General features: G+C 40.5%; 2 protein-coding genes across 2 annotated transcripts; one reads left to right on the top strand and one right to left on the bottom strand.

Moving 5' to 3' along the window:
* The first annotated feature begins 484 nt into the window (after positions 1 to 484).
* cntrl (centriolin) lies at positions 485 to 19,430 on the top strand. Its single transcript, XM_083904611.1, has 28 exons — positions 485 to 587; positions 2,825 to 2,978; positions 3,731 to 3,819; positions 4,074 to 4,196; positions 4,281 to 4,436; positions 6,643 to 6,650; positions 7,139 to 7,451; positions 7,552 to 7,623; positions 8,577 to 8,789; positions 9,193 to 9,343; positions 9,412 to 9,644; positions 10,054 to 10,163; positions 10,284 to 10,413; positions 10,532 to 10,620; positions 10,724 to 10,864; positions 11,494 to 11,557; positions 11,682 to 11,792; positions 11,914 to 12,031; positions 12,613 to 13,019; positions 13,186 to 13,280; positions 13,657 to 13,772; positions 14,181 to 14,254; positions 14,493 to 14,552; positions 16,035 to 16,131; positions 16,292 to 16,485; positions 16,575 to 16,661; positions 18,756 to 18,818; positions 19,173 to 19,430. The coding sequence occupies exons 2-28, from the start codon at positions 2,873 to 2,875 to the stop codon at positions 19,302 to 19,304; spliced, it is 3,552 nt and encodes a 1,183-aa protein (XP_083760737.1). The 5' UTR covers positions 485 to 587; positions 2,825 to 2,872; the 3' UTR covers positions 19,305 to 19,430.
* A 764-nt stretch (positions 19,431 to 20,194) lies between these two features.
* On the bottom strand, positions 20,195 to 23,566 carry tti2 (TELO2 interacting protein 2; the record flags this gene model as incomplete). Its single annotated transcript, XM_083904610.1, has 9 exons — positions 23,484 to 23,566; positions 22,576 to 23,053; positions 22,137 to 22,324; positions 21,675 to 21,732; positions 21,420 to 21,548; positions 21,223 to 21,315; positions 20,924 to 21,111; positions 20,673 to 20,816; positions 20,195 to 20,369 (listed from the first exon to the last, which is right to left on the bottom strand). The coding sequence occupies exons 2-9, from the start codon at positions 23,050 to 23,052 to the stop codon at positions 20,195 to 20,197; spliced, it is 1,452 nt and encodes a 483-aa protein (XP_083760736.1). The 5' UTR covers position 23,053; positions 23,484 to 23,566.
* Between the last annotated feature and the right edge of the window lie 541 nt (positions 23,567 to 24,107).

The following is a 24,107-nucleotide window of genomic DNA, read 5'->3' as shown; positions in this document are numbered from 1 at the left end:
GAAAGCTTTATACTCAGAAAAGCGTTATATAGCAGAAAGCAGGTTTTGTTTTTATCCACAGCAAATCTTTTTTTTTTTTCTCCAGGAGTCAAATATTTCTTCTGCCAGAGTCTAAACTTAGATGCTTCTTTTGTCTAACGGGAATTGAACTCTTTGTATAAAGTGATGTTGTGAAACTTCAGAGGCAGTAACATGTCATATAGATATAGAGCATACTGTATATTTAAAAACCCTATGGTAAATCTGTGTCCATGTTTAGAACAGCCACATTAACAGCAACAAGTTGTTGTCTCTTTAAGAAGCTCTGACCCCTCCCCCAGGGCAACCCCCTCTGTAGGTTGGGCCTTTCACAGATTTATTCCTCTCTGTCCAATGGGAGTGGACTGTCCATTGTTTTTGCTCTGCAGCAGACAGTCTGATTGGCTGGGAGGCAGATTTCCTGTGTTGATTCAAAGTCATAGAGGAGGAAGAGAGGAAGAGTAAGACAAGGTTTTTATCAGAGGAGAAAGACAAAACAGAGACTGGAGGCATGTAGAGGACAAAAAGATGAAGAAGCGAAGAAGAGGGAGAGCCAAGAGGAGGAGGAGGTGAGCTGACATGAGCGAGGAGGAGGAGGAGAACATGCAGGATGGCAGCAGCAGTGGTCTCTGGGGTCGAGGGCAGAGTCAGACATACTCAGACGGCTGTGAGGACAATGAACACTGAATGAGACCAACAGGGAATTCATTGTTATGTAGAAAGACCATTTATAGCCCAAAAGAAAGTCAGAAGAAACATGACATTAAATTCATGTTTAAAACTTAGAAGATAAGAATAAGTTGAATTGAAATAAAACATTAGAATTAATCAGTTACAGTATGAGATATGAAAAACTGTCCCAAGTGTAATTTAATCAAACCCAGAAGTTACAGAGACATTACAGCCCTGATTTATAGCAACAGAGTTCATCAACACTGAAAATTGCATCTCGAGTGCCATTTTCAGTGTTGATGACATGAATTGCAATAAAAACACATTTTTAAAGAATTTAGTCCACAGATTGTCAGAAGACTAGTAGTCCATGGTGCCCATACGGGAGGCAGTAAACTCAAGCACTGGGAATTATCCAGAGCTTCCCTTGCTGTGTTCTGACATGAACTCACTGAGACACTATTTAGAGATTTCACTCAAGGCCTGGTGGAGAGAGGATGTCCAGACTGACTTGCGAGATCATTTACTTTTTCAATACAGCCACCCCCCCCCCAGACAACCTCTAGAACATGTCTGGACTTCAATGCAGGTCTGGTTCGAGTCCCCACCAGGTCAAAAGGGCAGGGGTACTCCTGAGTACACTCTTAGAAAAAAAAGAGCTAAGTCTTTGGCTTGTCCTCATAGGAGAACCCTTTTTGGTTCTACCCGGAATCCTTAGTGTTACCAAGAACCCTTTTAAAACCCTTTATTCAGGAAAGGGGTTTTAAAGGGTTCTCTGGATCAAAATGGTTCTTACTGGAACCATTAGTGTTAGCCGATCAAAATCACTTCTCACTGAAGCTCTCTTCAGCTGCGCTGTTTCAGACTGTAATCTCACCCCCAGAAGACAGACTGTGTTGTGATTGGTCAGCCAAACGAGAGCTTTCTCAACTGTCTTGTGATTGGCCAATACCTGGAAGTGACGTAATTGGCACGTCAGCTCTCAGAAGCGCAGCTCCCCCTCTGAAACAGTGGATGCACTGCTACTCATTATCAAAACATTGTTTTAACAATTTTTAAAAATGGCTTCGTCACAACTCCCCACCGCAGTCCCTTTTATTCCTTTGACCCGGAGTCGGACACAAAGACGCTGTGACGCTGTGAAACACCACCAGACGTTCCTCTTCTGCTGCGGTTCAATGTACGTAACCGGATGTGCCCGGACTAGTGCCCGGAGCAGGACGATCTGCTGTTCAGGAGACGCGATCCTTAAGTCACAATTCCAGGCTTTTTCAGACCGCTTGCAGAGTCCGAGAATACAATAAAACCCAACTGTTTGTTTCGAAACTTTAGGGTTTCATAAACGAGGTAATGGGGCAGATACACACCAAAAAACAGCGGTAATTGGAACTTGCGGTCTATTGGCGCTTTAAAAAGTCTTAAATTCCTGTATCTAAAACATTGGTTCTCAAAGTGAGGCCGGGGGCCAATGGCGCAATGAATTACAGTTGATAGTTTTAATCCAGGAGGGACTAAGCTTGTTAAATGTTTATTGGACATTACTGGGTACAGATCTATGTGTAAACAAAACTACTGGGAATTTAAGTGTATTATTGGGTTATAAGCTGGTAATAAACAGGTAGCTACAGCCCCCAATTACTATCTATTTACCCAGTAAATATATGGTAACCGAAATGTGTTACTTGGTATTACCTGTAATTAGAAGGTAAGAACAATGGCCAAAATACTGGGTAATTACCCAGTAAATTATAAAGCGTTATTATATTAATGCTTAAATTACATTATATTTACACTTATATTACTTAACGCTAAACTGTAGAACTGCAATCTGGTCATTAAAATTATTACAAATGGGATTTCTTTCTGTTTTTTTTCCTTTGACGGCCCTCAGACCAATGTTGGGTTCCTAAATTGGCCCTCAGGTATCAAAACTCTGAGAACCCCTGATCTAAAAGGAATGGGTAGTGTTCAGTATTTTTGGTACTATCCATCTATCCATCCATCCAGCAGTATTAAGGACAACTAATATAACATGTAAAATCAACCTGTTGACCCTTCAGAGACTCTTAGTTTTGACCAACAAGAAAACTGTGTTTGCTGTGCCTCTTCTGATTGGCTGTTGTTTTCTTCCCAGACCCATGTGACTGCTGTACAGTCCAGTGCCCAACACCTGTTATACAGGATGAGCAGGAGTCAGGGTGAGCTGGAGGGACGCCTCGACGACATGTTGTCGCGTATTGCTTTGGAGGCACAGGAGATCAAAGAGCTGGAGCAACAACTGACAGATGGTGAGGAGACTGCTGACCAATCATAGAGCCTCAGTCAGGTTGCAGAACCATGATTTGAAATCCAATTCTTTCAGTTTGAGCAAATTTCACGGTCAGCCATCTAAACTCGGCCTGACTTGATACAGGTTTTAGAATCAGGTCCTGCAGGGAATACAGAGAAACATCTGACCTTCAGCTGGGTTTGCAAATCTGTGCATTTTCCTTTTCTGAGAGGTGAACATATAATAATCAATAGTTGGTTATTAACAATAAATATTAAAATGCATGTTTCTAGTTTCTCTGTTTGAATTGTAAACATTGTACATTAATTAGTAGCTTAAAACATGACCTCCTTGGTGGAGGTGCATGCTTTCTACCAGTCTCTTAATTTGACAGCATGTGACATTAAGAAAATCAAACAAAACACACAAACAAAATGAAACAGACCTTGTTGGATAATTTATTAATATCTATCTGCTGAATTCCTAACAGTATACCAGTGGTTAACCATTAACATCCCTGCCCTCAGATGATCTCAGAGTTGATGGTTTTTTATTGTTTATTCTGAACTTAATCAGTCAAAGGCTGAAAACATTCAGATATTTATCATCATCGTCATCTGGTCCTGTGGTGACTATGTGATCCCTTAGCGTATTGATTATTGTTGTTTATCATGTGGGCAGCTGAAAACTGTGGTTATCAAAGCTCAGCTATGTTTGATAACAATACACTTCTTCTTCCCCCTCTTTTGCCTCTTCCTGCACTTCTTCCAGGCCAGATTTTGGCAAATGAAGCTCTGCAGAAGGATTTGAAGGGAATCATCTGTGGGCTCCAGGAGTATATGAGAGGACTCAGAGAGCAGGTGGCCATTGGTCTTCTGTCATCTATTTTGATTATGTGATTTTGAAAAAAAAATAAAAAAATGTAATTCAGTATAATAATCAGTATAAATCAGTCATCACACCACACCACCACATATGTTGTACTTTATCTTAGTGTCTAGTTATTGTTGGCTCAGCCTGTGTTCTCCATTTTGATTAACTAATTCATTAATTGATTAATTAATGTATTTATTTATTGACTAATTAATTGATTGACTGATCAATCAATTGACAGGCTCACCATGCTCAGCAGCAGGTTCACAGTCTGCAAGATGAGAACCAAGGTCTGCAGCTCCACCTGGACAACACTCAGAGACACTGCAGGCAGCTGGAGAATGCTGCCAGGACACACACTCAGGTCAGTGTCTTCAGGATTATTCCATGTGATTCTCTACCAATGCATCATTAAGTCTTGAATTAGTCTGCATTTGTCTGTCTTTAGGAAATGTCTGTTCAGCAGCAGGAACTGTCCATGCTGCAGATGGAGAAACAGTCTCTGAGAGACAAACAGTTGGAGAGCAGCAGACAGCAGGCTCAGCTGGAGGAGGAGCTTGAGCAGCTGAAGGAGGAGCTAAATCGACAGGTCACATTAGGACAGGTAAAACTTTTTGACTTTCATGATATGAACTGTTAACTTGGCCGTATTTCACAGAGAGTACAAACGGGTGTGTGTGTGTGTGTGTGTGTATGCACATGCAGATGGAGCATGAGGCTATGTATGCAGCTGTGGAGAAGGACAAACAGATGGTGGAGGTCAGAGAGTCTCACCTACAGTCAATCATTGACACACTGCAGGTCAGTACACACACACACACACACAGGAAACTGGTCAAAGTCTAAACTATACTGGGCTCAGATCAAATCAAACTATAACTTATCGATACATTGTTTAAATTGTTTGTTTTCATGAGTAAAGTCTTCACCTCATAAAATCATAAGGGAAGAAGAAGACACGCCACAGCAGCACCTCATGACAAGTGTGTGTGTGTGTGTTTGTGTGTCTGTCTGTCTGCAGGAAGACAAATCATCTGTCCAGTACATCACCCACAGACTCCAGGTTCAACTGGACCACACCACGGCCGAGTTACACCAGACCAGGACCCAGTTCACAGAAGCCAGGGCTCACCTAGACCGGACCAGAATTCAACTGGACCAATTCACAGAGGCCCTGCTAGATAATCAGGGGGTTCAGATTGGAACAGAGGAGCTGAGTGAGGACAACCGCAGGTACCAGTACTACCTCACTCATTCGCAGTCCCAGTGTTCAAACCCTTAAGCCCTGAAGGCTGCTTCCCATCGAAGGTTCAACAAACTGCGGGTCTAATCCTGAAACCCAAGTTGATTTACCCTTAGATGACAAACCCTGAGTTTCTGATTCCAGTATAGCAGATTTAAGTGAGTTCAATGAACTCAGAGTATGTTTACTTTGAGTTAAGCACGTGCACCACCACTCTTGCAAGCCAGCATTAATGGAGCCTCGATACTACCATTCACCATGGTAACAGCAAAAATAAACTTTACTGTAGGCAAAAACAATTGCAATTCAATTCAAAGTTCAATTGCACAACAGCACACAAGTTTGACATCGTTTGGATAAGTAATGCGAAAGATATCGTTAAATATATTGCTAAAAGAAATCGGTGAGGGATCAAATACTGTAATTGTATTGGATGACTCCACTGTAATTGTACTCGGCACAATGACAACAAAGTTGAAACTAATGTAAATTTCATCTAATCTAATCTGAACTCCTGCTACCTGTACACAGATACCCAAATACATGTCACCTAATAACACCATGATAAATTGTTATGCAACCATGTAGTTCAATTTTCCATATTTATTGTATTATTTTGCTGTGTAATAGTAACAATGAGCACTCAAACACACCAAACCAACAATTACTAAAAACAGATTTTGAATGGGCACTGCACTAGTTTACAACAACCTCACAACTATGGGAGTATCCGTGGTTAGTGTGTATTCAACTTAAACTATAAACTGTGAAAAAGCCAATTCTGCATGTTGATTTATAGAGAAAGTGATCATAAAGTGTTTATAATGCCCTTGAAATACAGTCAGATCAGAGTACAGATTCCACAGTAGGACAGCCCTAAACTCTCACTGACTTATCATGAGTGAGTCAATTGGGAGTGGGTCATAGTGTAACAGTGAAGCAATCACATTTTTGTGGCTACTCATGTGACACACGTGGTTGTGTAACAATTTTCTGTTTTAGTACAAATTCATGGGTAATTTCCAAAAGTCACCAATGAGATGGGATTCAAGATTAGCAGTCCATCACCTTAACCACGAGGGGCATACTGGACTGTCTGGAGCGGGGAAAGAGGGAAAAAAGGAAGGGGGAAGGGGGAGAAAGAAGAGAAAAGGGATAAGGGTTTTTTTTGTAGAAAAGAACAAAATATTCAAATCCAATCTGCAATAACAAAAAACATATACATAAAACATAATTAAAACATAAATTACAAATCAAACCACAGAACTGTTAACCTCAAAATAAAAGAATGTTTACTATATACACACACACTCTCTCTCTCTCATACTCACACACACTAAACAGACACCCTCGACAAAGTCTAAGGACATTACCCCACTATCCACCTTATATGCATTTTATATCTATATATAAAGACATAATACATCATATACAGACATTGTTTTCACAATTTAACTGCACTTTATACACCATGCTGTGGGTGGTAATCTGTTTTTATAGTATGATTTTCATCTTTTTACACTGCAGCTTTAATCTTCTCGTCTCTTGTCTCGTGTAATGCACACAGTCAATCTGGTAGACCTGCCTCTTTCTGTCTATAGCCTATGCCAGATGTGCCCTTTTTTTTGTCTGGTGGTTACACAAATTTTGTTGTTGATGTCACCTGTATACTCAGTTTTTCCTTAATCACCTGCTCCTTAATGACACAGTACTGCCCACAAGTTGCTAATCTCAATGCAGTCCATGACTTTCTTGTGTCTGCTTTACAGAACTACCTCTCACATTGAGCTAATTCCCCAGTGATGCATAATATATGTATTAGTCAAAATGTTTTGCAACCAGAACTAGTTTGAGTCCAGTTGCTGAGGAGGAAATATATCAGCTACATTAACAGTACAGTACAAACAACCAGCAGACTGCCTAACATTTGAGGGAAACACTATGCTAAGTGTCTAATATCCTTTACTCTTATAGTTTTACATTGGATTCCCTGCCCAAAACATGTCATGAATACCAACCAATCAATTGAAACGATTAAATAACACAATCCTGTCCCCCTACAGTCCTGTTGGCCCTGAGGACATGCTGTCCAGAAGTTTGGAGCAGCTGTTCAGGACACTGAAGCAGACCAGGATTAACAGGGACAAGATGAAACATGACCACAACTGCAGCCAGCAGTTGATAGCCACACTGCAGACACAACTAGCTCAGGACCAGAACCACATAACCCAGCTAGAAGCCCAGTTAGAGACTCAGGGTAAGGACCAGGTGTCCCACTCTGTTCAACAGGATCAGGAAACAGACTGGAAGCTTAAGGAGGACCTGCAGAGACTCAGGGAACAACTGCAGAAGTCTTACAAAAGAAACAGGCACCTGGTCAGTATCATATGAACAGTGTGTAACCCTAACACCCTAAATCTTACAAATTATATATTCAAATTATTGATTGGGATTAATGAGCTTTTATCTCCTGCAGGAGTTAGAGTTGGGGCAGAATCGACTGTATCTTGAGGACATCCAACAACAGAAAGACACACTGCTGCTGAAGGTCAGTAGATGCCTCATGTTTAAGAAAAATAGAACATATTTTAGTGGTGGAGGACAGCTTTATTTTTTTAATGATTTTGAGGAAGTTTACTGAAAATGTTAAGCTGATGGCTTTCAGTTAGACCATACATATCAAATAAAAATGGCTGGGATTATAATTAAATGAATAAACAAATTTATTTGTGTTTGCTGCAATTTAACACAGGAGAATTGACGTAATTCTATAGGAGTAAGAGTAATATGATCTAGCAAATAAATAAGGTGATATGGTACAGTTTGATTTGAGAATTAACGTGTTTTGTAAACAGTTCCAACTTCCAATGTCGCCTGGCAGCTGCCAGCATTTTACGGACACTATCTGTGCCTAGAGTGGTTAGTTTGCCACTTACTTTCCACTTGATGGCGATGGCGAGGAATTCCTCTGCGCAGGTCTCAGCAATTAGGTGCACATCTGTTTTTTTGACAGTCAATGCGAAAGACTTCCAGTCATTGTCAATAAATTGTGTAGTTGTTGTGATATTGCATAAAACCTTTGTTTATAGATGGTTAGCTTCTTAAAATGAAACCTCTCTCTATCTTCAGCTACCTTCTCAGTCTCTCCTATCTGACTGACTTTGCGTGGATAATTCCTGGCTTTCGTGTCAGAGGTCAGCGCACACCAGAAGTAAACAAACTTGAGTTAACTGCATTCAATTATTTTATTGCATTAATCTCGTCTGTATTAATCGCAGCGATTAACTTGTTAACTTTGACAGGCCTACTCTTAACGATCTGTATTTTAACATTAACAGCGTTACTTTTGATACATTTTGAGATGCGTGGTGCAGGAACAGCAGCAGCTGTGACTGTACATGCAGGCATGTGGTCAGTCGATGTAGATAGATAGTGTGAACTCATCTAATATTGATTTGAATTTATTTTAACTCATACCTGTAATGTATGTGTGTTTGTCAGAGAACTGATGAGGAGGTCGATGGCAACTCTCACCAGGACAAACATATGCACACAGTGGAAGAGCTGAAAGCGGATCTGGCTGAAGCCCAGAGACACACACACAGACTGAGGCAGCAGCTGGACCAGGCCAGAAACAAAACCAGGACCAGGAACAGATCTGGGATGAGGCCCAGGGAGGAAGGAAAGTGGTGCTACATACCTCCAGGACACAGTGTGAGACTTCTCTACTTTTTATTTCAAACACAGATATACACACAGTCTGTACATGCTGTTATCATGTATGCACACATCAGTAGTCAAAACATATCTTACGCCACATGATTGTCTATGAACAAAGGTTTGTATGTTGTATAGTGTGAAACAGTGAATATAAACAAAACGAGTTCAGGCCCCTGGTGCAACTCATGTGCTGGGAATCTGAACGCAGTCAGTGCTTCATTCAGCCAAAACCAGAACTATCACTTTAAATGACATTTTAAAATCAATATTTTTGTGAGGGGGGAAACAGAATTCAGATCATGCCGACAAATTTACAAAAATTCAGAGGTGTGTGCCCTAGCACCCTGCACACTACGGCAACCATAAACCTACCTTAAGCTCTGTCTGTCCCTCTAAGGTTCACAGCATGGGTTCGCAGGGAACTCAGGACTCTGGTTTGGGGCTGCAGAACCTCACTTCTCCTGAAGAGGGGCAACATCAGGGCAGACCACCTTCAGGAGGAGGCTACTGGGTCTACATCCCCACAACAAACATCGACTATGACAGAGGTACACACAGCCTGAGTTTGAAAATGGTTCCTAGGTGACTGTGTTTGACCTGAGCTTCTCTCCAGCAGCTGCATCAGAGTGCAGGGACAGCAGAGGAGGCAGTGACATGGACAGGCACAGCACTGGAGGGGCTCCTCCTCATTCTCCTCCTGACCCAGCTGTTTCTGTTGACTTCTCTCTCCGTCACCCTACCCTGGTTGGACCTGCCTGGCTGCTCTGTGGTTCACCGGCAGCCGTTGTCTCCACTCCCACAGCCGGGGTCTCAGCTCACCACTGTAATGTCCCCAAACAAAAATACACGGTCAGTGACTGCAGCTTAAATCAGGACTTACTACCATGCACTGTCATAGTGTCAAATTACAAATATAAAAAAGAACATAACCACTAACGAAACAGTTGAGGCAGCAGTTGACCAGCAGTTCCTGCATTCCATTGCCAGTTGCAGAAGCATTATGTTTTCATGTCATCCCTACGTTCCTCACCTAATTTTAAACTCAGTACAATTAAAACCTTCAAATAATGTCTCCAAGATTATTTTGATGGTACCTCAATTTACAAACTTAGAGGGTGAATGTCACCTCTGTCAAAGCACCTGCATTAGCACTATGTAACTTCTCGTTTCAGGTTCATTCTATTTTAAAGCATACATCACACCCATCAAGGGGTTAGTTTTCATTTCTAATACCATCCATATGTGTATGTGTCGTTAGGAGGAAACGCTTGTGTGTGAGTGTTTGCACACAGATGCAGAGAGGCTGAACGAAGAGAAGAAACTACGACTAGAAACCAGTAAGATTCGACACACGCTGAGACGACACAGGTAACGCACATACAGTTGTACAGAGTCTGTGTGTTCACACATCAACAAGCTGGTCTCTAAGACCTCATCATAACAATGAGACTGGTTTCTGTGTGTGCGTGCGTGTGTGTGTGGGAGCAGGAGTGTGTTGCAGTTGTGTGATGAGGTGGAGTGTGTGGAGAAGACTCTTCTGAAGAGACGAGCTGAACTCCGTCAGGCTGACAGGCTGCTGCTGGAGGCTCAGGGCTGCATACACAACACCAGAGACCAGGTACACACGTTTTTACCACATTGTGGCGACCACGTTTGGGACTAGGGGTGGTCCACACAAGCATAGAAAGTCAAGAGCACACACAAACTGCAGCTCTACAGGCCTCTCTCTTTTCCAGGCCAGTTCTGCCCAGTGGGAGGCCAACGAGTGGCAGCGCAGAGCTCAGGACAGTGCGACCTCTCTGCAGGAGGCCACACAGCAAGTCGGGTAAACTATCCCATGCTGACCTTTGACCTCCAGTCACTGATATCAGTAACAGAGTATTTCTTTATCAAGTGTTTTATATATAATTTATAAACTGATTTCTCAGAGAGCTGCAGGAAGAGGTGGAGGACCTGAGGAGGAGGAAGCAGAAGGTGGAGCAGACTTTGAGTGAAGTGGACGAGGTGCTGAAGAACAGAGAGAAGGAGTTTCAACAACTGGGCACAAAAATACAGTCAGCAACTGAAAGGTACAGGCACACTGAGTTCTTTTCCATCACAAAAACATGATTTCTACTAAATGACTGAACTGAACTAATACATTATGGCTCTAGCTGCTTCACAACAAAAGCCCTCAAGGTGCCAGTATGTAATAAAAAAAATTAAGCATGAGTCAGGGAACAAACATCTGAAGAAACTTAACTGTGAGAAGCTCAGAATTACATTGAGAAGAAATTGTGAGGTTTCACAATGAAGACGTAATTTTCCTTGTAATGTGGTGGTTAGTGTTTATTGGATCGTTCAGGGATAGTTTTTTGTGTGTGGTTGTATAAAAGTGACACATAGGAAGTCATTGTTGCCGTCTCCTGTGACATGAAGTTCTCGCACATGTAAAAAACTGATTTTAGCCAACAAAAGACTCACCTAAATAAAATGTAGAGATATAATAGAGTGAGGATGGTGTGGATTTTATTAGGTGAGCCTTTAGTCAAATGTCTAAAATCCTTTTTTTATTTATGTCCTTGCTGGCAGTCATGTTTTCTGTGTGTGTGTGTGTGTGTGTGTGTGTGTGTGTGTGTGTGTGTGTGTGTGTGTGTGTGTGTGTGTGTGTGTGTGTGTGTGTGTGTGTGTGTGTGTGTGTGTGTGTGTGTGTGTGCAGACTATCTAATTTGCTGTCAGACTGTCAAGAGGCTCAGAAGCGCCTGGACTCAATCCGAACTCAGGTAGCAACAGATGTTATAATCTCACAAAAATGTCGATGTGGTCACAGCTGTTAAAGAAAACAAAGGAGATCGATCATCTGGACATTTCAGGGAAGATGGCAAACAGACTTTGTCCTCTCTGCAGGTGGAGCAGCAGGAGCAGAGGTTGGTTCAGAGGAGGGAGGAGCATCAGACAGCTCTTAATAGAGTAAAGGAGGTCAGAGAGGAGGAGCAACAACTGCAGAGGACAGTCAAGGTGAGGATGAGGAAGAGACCTCAGTGTCCTGTGCTTTTGTTGCTAGTGGTAAAGAAGGGATTTTGTAATATTCTGGATGTATGGTGGGACCATGAAAACACATTTTCTGATCTGTGTGCAGGAGCTGTTGGAGCAGCATGAGGTGCTACTGAGAGAGAAGAGGTCAACAGTCACAGCTGTGAAAGAGGACGAGCAAAAACTCCTCATACTCCAGTTGGAAATCCATAAACACAGAGCAGGTAACATGTTTTACATTTTTAAATGAACATTTTTGAGTCTGTAATTTTCCTATTGTATCTATGGCCCATGGCACTTTTGGGAACAATCTGAAAACTATAAGGTTTAAGTATTTACACAGCAATATAATCGGTCATGTTTTGTTAAAAAGACGTGAGACAAAATCTTATTTATTTAAAGGCATACAAAGAGAGAGCCTTTCTGTCGTGCATCACCAAGCCCGGGTTTTAGTTTCAACCTCGGTGATTTACAAACTGCAGGATGATCATGTATTGCAGAACCAGTGCATTTCTGAATCCATGCAGCTTCCATCTTCTTTTACCACTGGAAAGAACTTGATTACTGCTGCTTCCACTCATTATCATTTCTTCAGTAGCACCTTCAAGAATAAGGTGTACTTTCTTTTGGCTTCAATTGTAATTTATTCACTTCAAATTGAGACAAATTATTTTATCCTGTCCCAGTAGCCAAGAGTATACTGTACATGTAACTGTGAAAGCAAGGCTTAAAGGGGTTCAATACAAACATATAGTTTTTCTATCATTAGTGAAATCTTTAATTTGACATATTTTTATGGATCTAGAGCTGAAAGAGGTTCTACAGGAGCTGTTGGTAGAGCAGCAGGCACTGGAGAAAGTGAAAACCAAACACACGAAAGGTTCCCAGCGACTCTACGTGAAGAAGGACGAACTGGACAGAATGAGGGAGGAATTGGATGTGATGGTGGAGAAACTGGACAGGAAGCAGGGTGAGGTGGACAGGACACAGAATGAGTTGGATGGGATAAAGGAAGAACTAGAGAATGGGAAGCATGAGCTGGGAAGGACTCCGCAGGACGTGGACAGGAAGCTGAAGGAATTGTACAAAGTCCAAGAGGAAGTGGACAGGAAGAAGATGGAGCTGGCTGGGCTGCAACAGGAACTGGATTCGCACATAAAAGAGGCAGAGTCATTTCTTAAACATATGAAGCAGCAACAAACAGAACTTCAGGTTTGTCACAGAAACAGACCTTCATTTTATTTTGACATAATTTTTGTCAAAAAAAATTCTACATTGTATTTAAAATAACTATATGCACAGATAAGCAGCACTACTTTTCCATGATGAAAAGTTAAAAACATGAGTGAAGATGATGTTTGTCATCTTTCATGTGCAGGAACTACAGGAAAAGCTGAGCAGGACGCAGGAAGAGAAGAAGAGTCTGCAGGAGCAGTGTAAACACCTGGAGGCCAGACGAAGGCATGCTGACAGGTGCAGACATATACACAGACAAATCCAGTGAATTACCAGTTGTAAGCAGAGTGTCATTACTGCAGTGGTTTCTGCCTGCAAGCTCCTTGGAGAATATGCAGTTTTCTTTTCTCCATCTGTGTTTATTGTGGTTGAGGCTTACTTTTAACAATAATGTCCAGGATTCAATCTTAAAAAAGTCAGTGAAATACATTAATTTACTTCATTCAAGAGTGTCTCTGTATACAGTACATTTAACAAACAATCCCCATTTGTAATCTATGGCTATCAGTATCAAGGGGTCAAGTAGAATTTATATATTAACAATACTATTCAGGTTAATGACATTGTATACTAACATTCACTTTGATAATAAATATTTATGTGTGTGAGTCAGGTGTCTCTCTGCAGTGGAGGCGGAGCTTGCAAAACAGAGGGAGGAGCACAGCAATTCCCAGCTCCTCAGACAGGAGGTGGTCAGAGATACAGCAGACATTCAGGAGCAGCTTAATGGTATGACATCTCTATGAAATGTGGTATTCACATCTGACATCTGGGATCTGTGTACAGTACAATAATTATAAAATAATACTAATTATATAAACAATAAAACATTGAATATATAAGTATTTTGTTGTTCTCATAGTTCATTGATCTTTTTATTTTATTTTTTTTAAATCTTCCTATCTATCTTAGGTTGTTATGCTATTTTTTTTATTTTAAAATGCATTGACCAGGAGGAGAAGTCCTTATGTTGCATTTTATACAGTGTTTATTACAGTGTTGGAGCTATTTATTAGCAATAGTAGTCGTTTGATTGTTAAGTTTTTAATGAATTTTGTTTTTTCTCGCCAAATGGCCACTACATACACTGACAATTAAGCTTTCTGTTCTATTTTATACTAATATCCAACATTATAGAGAACTCTGAGCTGCTGTCTATGCTCAGTGAACGGGTGGAGGAGAGGAAGAAACAACTACTGGCTCTAGAACAGGTAAACACAAACACACAGGTTATCACTTTTTCCTAACCTTAATCATAACCAGGTAATACATAATCCTAACCTTAACCTCACCACATTTCAAACCTTAGTCCTAAACTTGACCAGTTCCTCAGAACTTACTTCCTCATTAGGACCAGATTTTGGTCTCTATGAGGACTACTGGTCCTAAAGCGGCAACACATACACACGTATATACACACACTGCCATGTGTTTTATGTGTTTCTGCAGGAGGAGCAGCACAGAGTCGTAAAACTGAAGGAGTTAGAGGAGGAGGTTGAGCACAAACAGGTACAACAGACACCATAATCAGGTTTTTTGTCAGTGGTGCACATTGTAGGATAAGAAGAGACAGACCGAGAAAAAATATGAGGAAAATACAATAGAAAATTGACAGAGTGAATATCATTTAAAACAAACAATATGAAAGTTAGTTGAAAGAAAATAGAAGAAATAACGTTTCTGGAACCAGCTGTGACTGAAGGGATAATGTCTAATAGCATGTTACAGAATATAGCATTAAGATTTAGGTCAATGAATCATAAAAATGTCATATATAGTGAAATATATAGTATAGTAAATCATAAGCATAACATCAACATAAAATACATGTGATTAAAATATCATAGGAAGGCATTAAAACCTAATAAAATACCATACCATTCAATTAAATGTATTTATATCTCACAAACACTACTATAGTCACACACACTTACTATAATACTCTCTCACAAACACTATTATAGTCACACACACTTACTACTATAGTCACACACACTTACTACCATTCTCTCACAAACACTATTATAGTCACACACTTACTACTATAGTCACATACACTTACTATCATACTCTCTCCCAAACACTACTATAGTCACACACTTACTACCATTCTCTCACAAACACTATTATAGTCACACACACTTACTACTATAGTCACACACACTTACTATAATACTCTCTCACAAACACTACTAGAGCCACACACACTTACTATCATACTCCATCACAAACACTATTATAGTCACACACACTTACTATAATACTTTCTCACAAACACTACTAGAGCCACACACACGTACTATCATACTCTCTCACAAACACTACTATAGTCACACACTTACTACCATTCTCTCACAAACACTATTATAGTCACACACACTTACTACTATAGTCACACACACTTACTATAATACTCTCTCACAAACACTATTATAGTCACACGCACTTACTACTATAGTCACACACACTTACTATAATACTCTCTCACAAACACTTCTAGAGCCACACACTTACTATCATACTCCATCACAAACACTATTATAGTCACACACACTTACTATAATACTTTCTCACAAACACTTCTAGAGCCACACACGTACTATCATACTCTCTCACAAACACTACTATAGTCACACACTTACTACCATTCTCTCACAAACACTTTTATAGTCACACACACTTACTATAATACTCTCTCACAAACACTATTATAGTCACACACACTTACTATAATACTCTCTCACAAACACTACTAGAGCCACACACACGTACTATCATACGCTTCCCAAACACTACTATAGTCACACACTTACTACCATTCTCTCACAAACACTATTATAGTCACACACACTTACTACTATAGTCACACACACTTACTATAATACTCTCTCACAAACACTATTATAGTCTCACACACTTACTATAATACTCTCTCACAAACACTACTATAGTCATGCACACTTCTCATAGCCTTCTGGTCCCCTCGCACAGGCAGTGTGCCAAAACTTGGAGGAAGTTCAAACTGCAGTGTGTCGGTTGGAGGAAAGGGGGCGCCATCTGCAGCAGCAGCAGCAGTTTCACCAGCTCAGTTAGTCAAGGCTTGCTTTTTCTTGTCTGATACTGTTACTGATATCAGTCTGACTCTGAAACAGTCATTCCACAAACATTTCATGATTTATGTTTTTCATTTCACAACAATGTATTCCTAAAAGTTGAAATCCTGTGTTTTGTTTGTCACACATCATCAGGTGTGGAGGTGCAAGAGAGAGAGCGGAAACTGCTCCAAAAGGATCAGGAGCTAAATCAGCAAAGACGGGAGCTACAGGTGAGAGAGGAGGAGCTAAATCTGAGAGAGGTGGAGCTACAGGACAAACACAAGGAGTTTTGTTTGAAAGGGAAGGAAAGGCGTAAGAAACGGGAGGAGCTGCATGAAAAAGAGCAGGTGAAGCTACAGAAACTCAATTAATTATGAGACATGACAAGTTAAATCAATCAATCAATCAATCAATGCGTTTATTCGTGTGTGTGTAGGAGCCGGACCACAGCAGAGACATGTTGGAGGACGACGAATCCTTCTATCTGTTGACAGCTGATCCAACGTCAACCCTTAGTCCTGAGGTGAGTCTTGTCTTAGATGGCACACAGGTTTATCAAGCTATTCATATGGCAGGTATTTACAGATTATAGCAGTTTGAAGGGAAAGTTCAGGTTTTTTTTAAGTGGGGTTATATATTAGGTTGTGACAGAATTGCGTTGACTTGGCTGTGTATTCCCCCCCTGCGCTGAGGCTGTATCCTATTCCAGGGTCTTGATACTCTCAAGTGTACAGTACATTCTGGCTCTCTGACTGCTGATTTAAGCCCTAATCAGCCAAAACATCCTAAAAATGTGGTAGATTGACACATATTTGATGTTAAATGAGACAATATATATTTGTACCAGTTTATTAGTTTTGATGGACCCTCCAGTTAAAGGTCACATAGAGTGGTCCTGTTGCACATATATGTTAGTTATGGAGGTCTACTTACATACATTAACTTGTTTTTATGGTCAAAAACCCCTTAGTTGCTATAAACGAGCCGCGATATTTCAGAGATAAATCTCACCCCCAGAAGACAGAGTGTGTTGTGATTGGCCAGCCAGCATAGAACCTTCCCAATTGTCTTGTGATTGGCCAATACCCGGAAGTGACATATTCTATATTCTGTTTTAGTATATTCATATACTGTTTTTAAATATGTAAAGCACTTTGTGCTACATATTTTAATAGTATGAAAAGTGCTTTACAAATAAAGTTATCATTATTATTATTATTATGTAATACTGGAGTGAATGTAGAGATGTATCTCAGACTGACAAACAACTCCCTTAAATGTGACTAACCTGGAAGGATATACAAATATAACATATCTCCTCACAGATTTGAGAAACAGAATTTGAACAGAATTAAAACATTTCTACAAAAATAGTTTAACAACAACAATATACTGTATATGTAAGTCAGGCGTTCTCAAAGTTTTGATACCCGAGGGCCAATTTAGGAACCCAACATTGGACTGAGGGCCGCCAACGGAAAAATGACCAGATTGCAGTTCTACAGTTTAGCGTTAATATAATGTAATTTAAGCATTAATATAATGACGCTTTATAATTTACTGGGTAATTACCCAGTGTTTTGACCATTGTTCTTACCTTCTAATTACAGGTTAATACCAAGTAACACATTTCTGTTACCATATATTTAATGGGTAAATAGCTAGTAATTGGGGGCTGTAGCTACCCGCTTATTACCAGCTTATAACCCAATAATACACTAAAATTCACCATATAGAAACCAGGTAAATACTCAGTATTTTTGTTTACACTTATTGGTCTGTATCCAGTAATGTCCAATAAACATTTATCAAGCTTAGTAGCTCCTGGATTAAAACTATCAACTGTAATTCACTGCGGGCCGCCAGAAATGTTTCTGGAAAGTGAAGTTTGTTTCTCTCGCTCTCCACACCAAAATCCACAGATAAACCCTGTTGTGGAAATTCTCTCTGCTGCTGGTGAAGAATTAAATAGAGACTTCTGCCAGCCGAAGAAGGTTTTATTTTCTTTGCAAAGAAAAGGTCAATCAACACACGAGTGGTCGAAGATGAAGAAAGAGCATGGGGAGACCTAATCATTTATACCTGACAAACAGCCCTCTCACATCCCTTTGGCTGTTGCAGGGGTCTGCCCCTCCAGGCCGTGCTTTCTCACCCTTTTGTTTATTGCAGGTATCAGCGCTGACCCCCTAGAGTTATTCTGCAGGATGTTGTATTTAGGTGCAAAGTTCAGTCCAGACATCATAATTTGAATACACAAAAGGACCTGGTATCTTGTGTTCAGGTAGCTGAATCAAAGAAATTGAATTTTCCATCACAACCCACAGCCTTCTTACATCACTGCACAGGAGTGTTCATCCACTGCTGCCATCATCATTTAAGGCTATTTACAGACAATTTGTTAAACGGATGAATCATACAATATATAATACAGTAATAAACACAAGAACACAAAATAAATGAAAAGATTTTTAAGATCACCACTTAAAAAAATAAGTGGTGTAATAAATGCTTGGTAATCAATCTACAGTATTTGATTGTGTATTACTGGTCTTTGTTCTATGAAATATTAATGTTGAAAAAGGAAACTAGTAGATTTAAACACCAGTGTTGTTTTCAGGAGGAGAGGTGGGAGGCGGAGCTACAGAGAGAAAAACTGAAACAAGAAGAAGATCGACTGAAAGTAAATATATATTGTTTTTATTTATTTATTCTATTTATATCTACAGTAGATGATACATCTCATCAGATTTAGGTCCATAATTTCCATATGTATTGTTATACGACTACAGCTCCAGAGTCCGCGCAGAAATACAAAGTGCATGTTTGAGTATCTGTTCTTACCGTGTTCCATATTTCATAGTCGGTGGATGTAGATCACATGATCAATGAGTTACACTATCACTGTGCTGAGATTGACCCAACTGAAATGTCCCTTGTGGGTCACTGTAGTGCAAGTCATCTTCAGCAGTGTGTCAGTGGAGAAACAAACAAAAACACTTTGTATAAATCAAGAAAATGACATGTTCAATTTCAGGCTCGTCTGCGCTGCAGTTTGTGGAAACAGCAGGAGACTCTGAAGGTGAGACGACTGGAGACAGAGGACAGTTTACTGGGACTCAGAGACAAAGTGGACAAGCTGGACTCACTCCTGTCGCACTCTCACTGACGACACTGATGTCTCGTTTCTACTTCATATGACACAGCCAATCAAAATGTTTATTGTGGGATCATGTGACACTGTGGTGAAGACTTAAAGGGCGTGTGTTTGTTATACATTTGTACAAGATAAAAGAGCATAAATATAAAATTAAATATACCAATATTATTACATTCTCTCAATCTCAACTTCACATGACGGACAATCAAAATGTTTCTATCTGAAGTGATATTGTATGCAGCAGCTAATAGTGAACAAAGCATTTATTTTTGTTTTTACAAAGTATTTATATACACATTACATGACGAGTGATTAGCTCACCTTATTCACTGCATTATTTTACAATTTGTCATTATGTGAAAACATGAATGTAAACAGATTTTTTTTTTTTAATCTGAATGCAGTTTCATTTAAATTACATTTTTCATAAAAAGTTTCTTAAATGAAATAAACAATATCTCTGAAATGTATTTAATGTTCCACTCAAGTTAAATCTTGCACATGAACACACACTGTCCTACTGCCTCTGCGTGCAGTTCCACCTTCTGCTCATGTGTCCACTGTGGCCAAGCCTTTTAATGTCTGAAATGCCGACATCTGCAGGCCGTGACCATCTACTTGTGTCCTGCTCCCCATCTGTCTTCCAGAGACAACAGCTTCGCTCTACATCACCTCTCTGTCGGTGTAGTTATAGTCATTAGGCAGCTGAACACGTCAGGACTGCAACAGCTGCTGTTGACCTGCTGGAGAAGAGGCTGACAGACACACAGGCAGATCAGTGTTTGCTGGTGACATTAACGGAAGAGTTCAGGTTATTACTCATACACAAAGCAGAATTCTAATTCGGACAGCACATCATACAACAACACTTCTAAATACTATTCCTTTAAACACTTGCTTCAGGTGACAATCACCTGTAGTTTCCCGAGGGAACAGTCGTCGAGCAATTTGATGCAAAGCACCGTCTGACTCATCAACTCCTGTCTCACTGAATCTTTGAGCTCAGAGTCTGAAGAAACATCGACCAGCAACCTCAGCAAACAACGCAGCAGCACATTAATGCGAGCCTCCATCCTGAGGACACAGATGAGAACACCGGCTGTCAGTCTAAGTGGCCACTAGAGGACAGCAAAACAACTGTAGGCCTGTTTAAAAGAAATACTTTTTGTCAATGACTGGACTCAACTGTTGTGTGTGTATGCCATAGAAATACAATCCTGGTCCTAATGAGGCAGAACCTCATTTCTGAAGAACTGGTTAAGTTTAGAGCTAAGATTTGAATTGTGGTTAAGTTCAGGTTAGATTAGGCATTAGCTGGTTATGTTTACATAATTATGGTTAGTGAAAATGCTTTGTTTATGAGATGCACACTCAGACCGTGGCCAGGCTGCTCTCGTCGTTTTCTGCAGAACTTCCAGGGTTTTCAGCCGGCTTATCTCCTCAGGTGGATCTCCGATCTCCAGGTATCCCAGCACCACACGCTCCAGCTGCCGCAGGTGTCTGCACACTGCTACCCCCATCCTGGAGACACCCTTTATTTTATTATTCATTCACTTTATCGAGGTGCACTTTATATTCATAGATAGGCAGGAGCGACCAAGATCCCATCCCATGTGCACCTGTCCTACCTGTCTATATACAGAGGCAGGATGGAGGCGTAGATGCGTCTCAGTGGCACCTTGTTCTCTGCTTCCATGTGAGTCAAGACCAGGCGTAACACATCGCCATGGCGACTGGGCTTCCTGCAGGAGGAGGCGACTGATGAGGGGGGCTTCTCAAAAACCAACAACAGGTCCAGTAGACAGGGCAGCACCAGCTACAGACAGAGAGGTATCTCAGTAATGTTGCTTTTCCATATTAAAACTATGCATTTAAATTTGTTTGTTTTGTAATTTGTACTTTTACAGATGTAATCTGTGCGTGTTACCTGTATGACGGATGCCTCTGAAGTGTACAGGTGCTTGAACAATGCTTGATACACAACTTCTGCTCTGTTGAACTGACAGAGCTCAGAAGCAGACTGACAACACACACATACACACACAATCACAATCACTAATATCAAAACACATTGAAAGATGCAGATACTTCCTGGTAATATAATTGTTATAAACCTCTTCTCACCGTGTTGACTACAATGTGATGCAGACAGCGAACTCCCAGCATGCAGTTCTCTGGTCTGAAGTGGTCATTGAAGAGGAGAGGGGGAGGGAGGAGACGAGGCAAGTAAGGGGAGAGAAAAGGGCGATTGACCTAAAGAAAACAGGAAAACTCACGATCACTAATGGCTGCACACTGAGTCAGCACTTCATAAGGCACACCACACTGACTCTGCATGTTAATCGGAACACATCAGTGACATCATCAACTCAAACCGACTTGCAGGAGGGTCCAACCAAAAACGAGCTTCACTGCCTCAGACTGCTGCCACAAATCCCTGCAAAACACACACAGACTTTCTGTCAGGACACAACAACAACTCCTTATCAACTCATCTTGAAAGGAATGACGTATGCTTACATTGCAATAAAAAACACTCACAATATAGTGATACAATAGGGAGCCTGCATCTTTTACAGTCATTCCAGTACCTCATATTTATGATGCTATTATTCAAGTTTTTTTTTTTTAAAGTTCACAAAAAAAGTTTTCTTCTTCTTGATCAAAATGTAAGATAACATGATTTCAGTGGTTTTAGAAACACCTTAAGTTTAAAGCAGGTTTTTACAAATATTGCAATAATATTGTGAATTATAGTAACATTGGTCAGGATAATCATGACACTAAATTGACATTTTATTGTCCCATGCCTAAACTCGACTTTCAGAAACGGATTCTCACTTGGTAAGATGAGGCTGCAGGATGTCCAGGACTCCTTCCAGAATTCCACTGCTCTTCCCTCCTCCTTCTCGCGGACTCGTGTCTCCCATCAGGAGGTGGACAGAGTCTCTCCAGCCACCTGCTCGAAGTAGCGCCTCTTGCAGTCTCTGTGCGGCCACTCTGGAGGAGGGGGTGGTCCATGCCTGATCCTAAATACACAGAGGGACACACTGACCTTAAGATGCTATGTGTCTCTTTGTAATGGCTCCGTGTCTCTTTGAGATTGTTCTTTGTCTCTGAGGCCATTTAGTCTCTTTGCAGTAGTTGTTTTTTGTCTTTTTGGTGTCATTCTGTCTCTCTTTCCTGACATTAGTTAGTCCATGTCACTTTGTGGTTGTTCTGTGTCATTCAACACTTCTTTGTCATAAACAAACACTTTGTTTTTTCGGTCCATACTCACCTGGAAATGTGTCACAGCAAACACAGATACAGGCGGTGCCACAGTCAGAAGTAGTCCTGACCTCTCCCAGTGTCCCAGAGCTTCCACCAGAGCTCTGAGCACAGAGCAGACTAGAATGGCTCGACTCGGGACGTTCTGATAGGCTGCCGCCGCCAGGGAGCTGCAGTCGTCCTCACAGAGTGGCAAAGCAGCACAACAAATCACAGTGCTGACCAGAGACCTGTACGCCTTCTGAAGCTCCACCTGACCAACATCCTCATTGGCCAACACCGGAGAGAACAGCCAATCAGAATCTGCGGTTTTAAAGAGCTGCTCCACACGACCAAACAGAGAGCTTTTCTCAGAGTCTGAGGACGCTCCAAGAAGCTTCTCCTGCAGCCGAGAAAGCAGTTCTGTGATTGGAGGGAAAGGAGGAGAGGACAGGGGCTTCTGTGAGGAGGAAAGATGGAGCTCATCAAATAGAGATGAGAGTTCCATCCTGTTCCATGTGAAGAGAGGAGGACAGAAGGAAATGAACAAATAAGGAAGATAAGATAATGACAGTGGAAAAGGTAAAAGAAGAGAGAAAAGGGGGAAAAAATGTATTCCATTTTCCTCGTTAAAACGTACAATTGTCACATCATATTGGTAACTAAATGATGATACAACAGCTGAAATGATTTACAAAAAGCACAACCCACATTTAATTTTAGTTGTTGAATGTGATCACATTAGTGATGCTTCACAGTGATCGATCAACAATCTGTTTATAACACTCTTTAACGAACCTGTCTGTCCAACGTCTCTACCCATTCTGAATCATTGATTAAAACGTGAATGTATCAGACTGTCTTTTCAAACAATCTGAATTCAAACTTTCAAATCATTTCAAATACATTTTGTCCATAAAATATGAAGTAAACACTAACCTTGAAACAGCGGCTTGTTCTTTAAAAGACTTAAATCTACATAGAGATTATTTTCTGAGTGGCGCCACAAGATTAGAACCTGCGGACATTTTAACAGGAGGGACGGTGCGTTTGAAAAATACGTCCGGGTGGGTACGGTTCCTACACTCTGAAAGGTTCCTATTCAGAGCCAACGGTAAAAATTCTCAAACTTTATTATGTATTAGCAGTTAATTTACATCCTTATTGTTTGTCAGGATTACACGGAAAATATAGTCTTATAGTTACTCATTTGAATAATTTAATCAAAGTGATCTGTCATTAGTATTTTGAAATTGATTTATCTAATTCTTTAGAGCTTTATTGACTTTCAGAGTGATATCACTCTGAAAAAAACAATACAGTTCATCATTGACCGTCCACTAACCTTTATATTTATAGAAATATCTCACAATGTTGTTTATTATTATTAATAATAACCTCTTCAAACCCATCAGAGAATGTACAGAATGTACCGTTACTTCTAAAGACACACCTGTTTTAAACGGATTTGATTTCATGTGTAATGTTAACCGTTCCTGTTCGACTCTCAGACCGTAGTCTCTCTTTTTCAAGTGCGCCTTTATTACCAATTTATCACCTTTT

This window comes from Microchirus variegatus, assembly GCF_963457635.1.
Source record: "Microchirus variegatus genome assembly, chromosome: 18".
NCBI classification, from domain to species: domain Eukaryota; kingdom Metazoa; phylum Chordata; class Actinopteri; order Pleuronectiformes; family Soleidae; genus Microchirus; species Microchirus variegatus.
Note: the sequence above shows the minus strand (reverse complement) of the source record. Positions and strands in the feature narration are given on the sequence as shown.

Excerpts from the sequence above, each read along its gene's own strand:
- cntrl (XM_083904611.1), top strand. The coding sequence starts at position 2,873 with ATGAGCAGGAGTCAGGGTGAGCTGGAGGGACGCCTCGACGACATGTTG. Across the intron at positions 7,624-8,576 it reads AAGACACACTGCTGCTGAAG|AGAACTGATGAGGAGGTCGA; the intron begins GTCAGTAGATGC and ends TGTGTTTGTCAG. Across the intron at positions 9,645-10,053 it reads TCCCCAAACAAAAATACACG|GAGGAAACGCTTGTGTGTGA; the intron begins GTCAGTGACTGC and ends ATGTGTCGTTAG.